Source organism: Crassostrea angulata, chromosome 7 (genome assembly GCF_025612915.1).
Source record: "Crassostrea angulata isolate pt1a10 chromosome 7, ASM2561291v2, whole genome shotgun sequence".
Lineage (NCBI taxonomy): Eukaryota > Metazoa > Mollusca > Bivalvia > Ostreida > Ostreidae > Magallana > Magallana angulata.
The window spans coordinates 11,213,188-11,219,416 of record NC_069117.1 but is presented as its reverse complement, the minus strand read 5'-3'; the positions used below and the strand labels follow the sequence as shown (position 1 = coordinate 11,219,416).

The window sequence follows — 6,229 nt, the reverse complement described above, 5'->3', positions numbered from 1 at the left end:
AAAAACATAACAAATATCTACTATCTCAGATCGACGTTTGTATCATGTTCATCTAAAACAAAAGTTCTATGTATTGAATACGTAAATTTCAAATGCATTTTTCTTTTTACCTTGACACGGTGCTGGAGGGATTTAATCTGCTTAAGGTATTCAGCGTTGGCACGGTTGGCGTTGTCAAGGGCTCCCTCGAGTTCCCGGATGTCGGTTTCGTACTTCTTCTTGATGCGGTTGATCTCAGTCTTGTAGCGGGTCTCAACCTCCACAAGGGTGCGCTGGAGCTCTTCAATGGCGCGGGCACTGCTCTTTCTGGAAAAAGAAATTCAAACGACCATTAAACTAACCACTCCAAATCAATTAATACAATTGATACTTTTCCCTAGCGACATTCAAATTACGCACGGCGATGCAACGGAATAAACGGGCCCAAACGAAAATTTTCGAGAAGCCATTTTTAAACTGCTCTATGTTCAAAATTCTGAAGAGTTTTGACTATTTCCGTCTTACTTCTACAAGTTTTATTCAGTATCTTCGGAGATAAGCATTAAAATCATAGATAAAAGCTAAGAAGTAATCTTCGTTTCTGGTTCTTGAAACATGGACGAGAAGTGCCAAATGATGTTCAAAACTTATTAATTTTCATAGATTGTGCTGTTTGTAGCATAAGACATAAAGTTTACATACGCGAGATCACTACTGTGAAACATCTATCAATTAAATGGCATGGCAGATTTTGGTATGGAGCTTCGTGACTCAAGAGCAGATGGTTACCTGATACTGTCAATTTCTTCATCCTTCTCTCTGAGCCTCTGTTCCATCTCGGCACGGAGCTGGTTGAGGGCAGCCTGGGCGGCGGCGAGCTTAGTCTCGGCATCACGGAGGGCGTCCTCGGTGTCGCGGAGGGCGGCGGCGAGGTTGTCACGCTCAGCTTCCAAGGCAGCCTTGATGGCGGTCAGCTCGCTGACCAACCTGTTGGCATCCTTAAGAGCCTGGTTGGCCTCACGGAGTTGATCTGGAAATGAGAACCGTTTTGTTTAAGATATGCTAATGCAAGGGTGTAGTAGCTTTAATTATTTTCAGATTATTGTGTTTTAATATTACCAGAGAGGTTCTTGTTCTCTCTCTCGAGGTTGGCATTCTTCTCGGCGAGTTCAGCGTTGGCGACCTTGAGTCTGTACACCTCCTGTTCAAGGGCGTGTTTGTCGTTGCGGAGTTGGGCATTCTCGGCAGACAACTCATCAACTCGTTTCTGGAGAGCAGCATTCTCATTCTCCAGCTGTCTGTTCCTCTTGGTGAGGTCTTGGATGATGATTTGACACTGCAATAAATTAAAATCGAGAATCAACTTGTTCTTAAACTTATCATACTTTTGGATTCAAAATCATCTATGGTCTGTTAAAAAGCGTACGAAAGCGTATTTTTAAGCTTACGTTTTCGAGTTCAATGGTGACTTCCTTGAGTTCGGCAGTGAGCTTGGACTTGGTCCTCTCGAGATTGGTGCATCTGAGGCGAGTCTGTTCGAGAAGGTCCTCCAATTCCTGGATTCTGACACTCAACTTGCGTCTGTAAAGATCGAATAAAAAACCGATATTAACAAAATTTCCAAACGCAAAACCTAGAACTCAATTCTTTTTAAAAATAAATATTTTTTACCTCATTTCTTCCATCTCCTCGGTCTTGGCAAGAAGTTCTTTGTCATATCTAGTCTTGAGGGCGGCGAACTCGGCGTTGACACGGCTGAGTTGGGCACGGAGGTTGGAGGCGGATTCAGATTCTTCCTCATAGCGGGCGTTCAAGTTGTCGTAGTCACTCTGGAGGGCACTGAGCTGAACTTGCAGGTTCTGGCGTTGCTGTAAAAGAATATTTCATCCGTTATACATCTACTTATATTAGAGCTGCAATAGGTTGACCGTGCTTGTAATTTTAAGGGAGAAAACAAAGAATAGTAGAACTCGTTCATACCCTGCTCTCGTCATCCAAGTTTCTCTTCAGGTCATCGACTTGGACTTGAAGTTGAGATTTGGCTTTGGCGAGGCCGGCATTGGCAGCGTCCAATTCCTGCACCTGGTGCTGAAGATCGAAATTCTCCTGAGTCAGTCTAGCCTTGAGGCCATTGAGATCGTTGTTTTGGCGGGTCAGATCGTCGACCTGGACTCTCAGTCTGGAAACGGATCCCTCCAAAGAGTCGATCTTGGCATCAGCGGAGGCCTACAAAAGAAAACGAAAAATTTTAAAACTATTGACCAAAACTTTATTCATACTGCCGAGAATCATAAAAATTTAAATTATTTTCAATCGAACTACGTTACCCATTCCGCTACAAACCTTTGATTTACTGAGACTCTCATTTTCAGTTTGAAGAAGGTCGATTTCAATGACCAGTTGACTCTTCTCTTTCTCTACTCTACAAAGTAACAACGGTTAAATCTAAATCTACTTGTTAGTGCTACGCACCTTGGCTTTCTGTAAGCTCTCGTTAGCGGCTTGGAAGGCATCGAGCTCTGCAACGAGCTGTCCTCGCTCCTTCTCCGCCCTGTAAGCCAAGCAGTGTCTCTCCTTTTAGATAAAGCCACACCACTCGCAAGCATTTGAGTGCAGGTAAAAGATTTTATTTATTTAAGAAAAAATTTGGTCTAAAATTTTATTTCATTTTAGCAGTCCTATATTTATTATATATGAAGGATAGAGGGTTGAAAGCAGTGCGATAGCAGGCGACACTAACCGTCCCTTGGATTTTGTCATGTACTCGAGTTGGTCAGCCAGATCATTGAGGGCGTCCTGGTGACGTTTGCGCATGCTGGCCTCTGTTGACTCGTAAGATGCATTGGCTAATTCCAGGTCTTTACGAAGTTTAACCAATTCAGATTCCCTCTTTCTGTTGATATCCAACTAAAACAGGGAAAATTGTCGATGTGATGAAAAAAGGCACAATTTCAATTCTTTCATTAAGTGCATGTATTTGACGTGGGTTCTGCGTGGTACCTGAGATGATGACATTCCGGAAGCTTCCTCAAGTCGGTCGGACATCTGATCCAACTGGAAGGTCAGCTCGGCACATTGTTTCTCGAACTACAATTTGAGAAAAAGCTTTCGTTGTTATTTTAGTTTTGAAAAAAAGAAGAAATTGTCTGTGCTCTTGCTATAAATTGGGCTCTTTATTCAAAGAATTTGAGAGCATTCTGTAACCATCCAAATATATATGGTTTGCTCGATATTTGAAGTCTTATTGTATGTTTTTTTTCCACTTTCTTGAGTATGGACCAATCATCAATTAATTCAGTTTGTATATCAGGTAGTGTTTTATGTATCCTGGTAATTAATGTTTACGGTAAGGACCGATGTACGGACGGACAGATGTCTTAGTAAAAGTTATAGGAATATTCGGCTAGGTATTTTCTTAATCAATGTTTGACAAGGAGCAGCCTTCTTAATGTATGATATCAATCAAAACGCGCCAAGGTGGAATGTGCGCTATCGGTAGTATTGAGTTTCCCTTCCTTGTGTGTACAAATATAGGAAGCAGATGCCAAGTGAGCGCGTGCCCTCTATCTTCCGTGTATCTGAAGTTTGTAGAATATACATTCTTGCGGCGCTGCAAATAGAATCAGTGTTTTGGCTGTCTTGTCTTTTGTGCATCAATTTCTTTGTCATATGATGGTGAACGCGCGGTGTTTGAACTTCTGCCAAGTTTTTCCTTTTGACTGCGATTTCAGCATCTTTTTTTCCCTTTCAGCAGAAAATTGCAATCCGCCAAAAACACTTTTGTTTCTTGTTATCGCTACGCGTGAAAGTTTGTAGGACCGGAAAAGAAAATATACATGTACTTTTGCATTCGGCTTATTTATAAGACGATGAGGATTGATTTATCGGAAGGCAAAGCCAGAGTACAAACTTACTCTCAGTCTGGTATCGCGTTCTCCATCCAAGGCATCTTCCAGTTCCCTGATGCGTGCCTAAAAGAAACAAAGTAATATTATTAGAATTCAACGATATGATTTATTTTTTTACTCTTTGATCAGTTTTAAACCAATTAAAATTTCCTTTTTTACATTTTTAACGTGATTCTAAGGTTTTATAGATGATTTACAAATCCAATGATCGTATAATTCTACCAATGCCTGATAAATTTTACTAACTCAAATCGTCGGTGTAATTTTGAAAAGTGCTCTATATGCATGCCTTCTGGTTTTATCTACACAATATCAGAGCTATTGTCCCTTTATCTCATGCGCTGTTTCTTTGGAATTTTAAATAAGGAAAGCGCTTCAAGAACAACCGATTTTTTTCTGTGCATGTGGTCAAGAATGGGTGTGCCGATAAAAGGTTAACATGCGTTGTGTTTATTTTGATTGTCTGAAAAATGTATCATGGGTATGTCATCTACATGATCCAGTTGTCCTTCAGTGTCTAACGAAACTACTCTCAAGAGCGGGATCAAATAGGGACATTTTGGTAAATGGAGACAAAATTGTCACACGGGTCATCAGCACACAATAATACGATACCAAAAATCTTTGTTCCTCGGCTTCAAACAGTTGCTTCTCGGTATTGATAACCCGAGATTCTTTGCGAACAACTGTCTAGTAAAAGTAAACATTGTAATGAACCAAACCACTAAAAAAATATGGGTGAGGAAAAAATCTATGATAAAATTTATTTAAAACAACTATCATTCATTTGATTTTTTATTTCCTGGCTAAGAGATCAAATGGCTATTACTTTTTACTCTCTCCTAAACACGAAGGAAAGGCAAATCATTTTTATATTGTTTGTTTGGTTTTATTTTCGCTGGGTTTCCATGACTGCGTTCGAATATCTTTTGAAGTTTGCGAAGCCACTTCTCCTTACAAGGTGCATCTATTTTTAGACCAAGTGTATTAGAAAGCGTTGCTATGAAACGAATGGAAGCGCGTCATAAATTTGGTATTTGGATCGGTGAACTGTTGTCATGATTTTATCAAATTCTTCCAGTACATATTTTCTTTAATAACCAAAGATTTCCACACCTGACAATCATTAGATTTATGAATGAACTTTCCAAAACATTTCAAAGTTAACTAAACTATTCTATCTATCCCCATTTCACATAACTCTTTATTTGTTTGAAGGAAAAATTTCCAAACATATCTTAAAGAACATTAATAAAATTTCAGTATAGCTTGCCAAGATTAAATTCTTTTCACAGAGAGTGAAGCATTTCGATTGCTGTTGCAGCTGATAATGGCAGATAGAGTGGAGATGCTTTGAGATGTTTTAGGAATGTTAATGGTTCTCCGAGAGCGGCTCATCCCATGGTGCGCTTTATCTAACTGTCTGATTGTTATCGAGGAACCGCGCAATACAACAGCATCTGCTGCTGTTCTCCCCACCGTGCCATGCACCCAACAACTCAGGTTATAGTTGTTTATCTTAATCCAGACGAGAGCCTTAAATTATTCCCCTCAAATGTTTTGTATTCACACACAGAAAAGCATATTTTCCAAAGCGAAGCTTTTTGCAATCCATCTTTAAAGCACTTCTTCCAAGAATGATAATATTCCCGTATCATAGAAGCAAATTTATGCTTTTCCCCCGAATTGTTTTAGACGTGCGATGCTTGATACAGATCCTGACAATAAGCATAAATATGAAAAGGCATAAAAGCTCACAAGAAAAAAACTTTTTGTTGAAGATTTGGAGATGCAGATTTTAAGAAAAGCAGCAAAGAGATGTTGTTTCCAGAAAACAATAGGTTTTCTTTTACAAAAGCACAGATGACAATAGTCAACAGCAGGCGACAAAGGGGACACACTTCACTCACCTCTAATCTGTTTTGTGTGGAGGGGGAGGTACCGCGGTAAACGTTGTAGGTGCGGTTCACCCTCACAACTTTGGTTTGGATATCGGAATCGTAGTCCATCATGTTGAGTTTTTATACACAATACAGAAAAAACGAAAAAAAAGAGCTGTTCAATTCCAAAGCTCGGCACTGGCTTACGACTTGAGGCAGACTAACTTGAACGCCCGAATGAATGCTTAAATACTTGTCTTGAATATGTTATATACAACAAGTGCTCCGCTAGGGGTCGCTATGGTGGAAAAATGCACAGATAGTAAGAAATCTGATAGCAACGTAGAGTCATAGAAGGCTTAAGACTGGGGGTTGTACGAAAGTATTGCTATGATGTCATTATCCTACGCACAGGTAGACAAGAAACTTATCAATATTAATTAGCTGCTAACAATAACCCGC

General features: G+C 39.9%; 1 protein-coding gene across 3 annotated transcripts in view; it reads right to left on the bottom strand.

Moving 5' to 3' along the window:
- Positions 1–6,018, bottom strand: part of LOC128155271 (paramyosin-like) — an 8,411-nt gene extending 2,393 nt beyond the window's left edge. The window contains exons 1-12 of one of the 3 annotated variants that reach the window (XM_052816898.1): positions 5,798–6,018; positions 4,503–4,577; positions 3,894–3,950; positions 2,980–3,066; positions 2,720–2,886; positions 2,452–2,530; positions 1,960–2,205; positions 1,651–1,847; positions 1,428–1,560; positions 1,099–1,315; positions 769–1,009; positions 111–306 (exon numbers count right to left, since the gene is read on the bottom strand). In XM_052816898.1, coding sequence (XP_052672858.1) covers positions 111–306; positions 769–1,009; positions 1,099–1,315; positions 1,428–1,560; positions 1,651–1,847; positions 1,960–2,205; positions 2,452–2,530; positions 2,720–2,886; positions 2,980–3,066; positions 3,894–3,950; positions 4,503–4,577; positions 5,798–5,899 — 1,797 coding nt within the window. In that variant the 5' untranslated portion in view covers positions 5,900–6,018. Of the gene's footprint in view, positions 1–110; positions 307–768; positions 1,010–1,098; positions 1,316–1,427; positions 1,561–1,650; positions 1,848–1,959; positions 2,206–2,322; positions 2,402–2,451; positions 2,531–2,719; positions 2,887–2,979; positions 3,067–3,893; positions 3,951–4,502; positions 4,578–5,797 lie in introns of all 3 variants that reach the window. The other 2 variants (XM_052816897.1, XM_052816899.1) reach the window with 2 other exon arrangements.
- Positions 6,019–6,229: the final 211 nt, after the last annotated feature.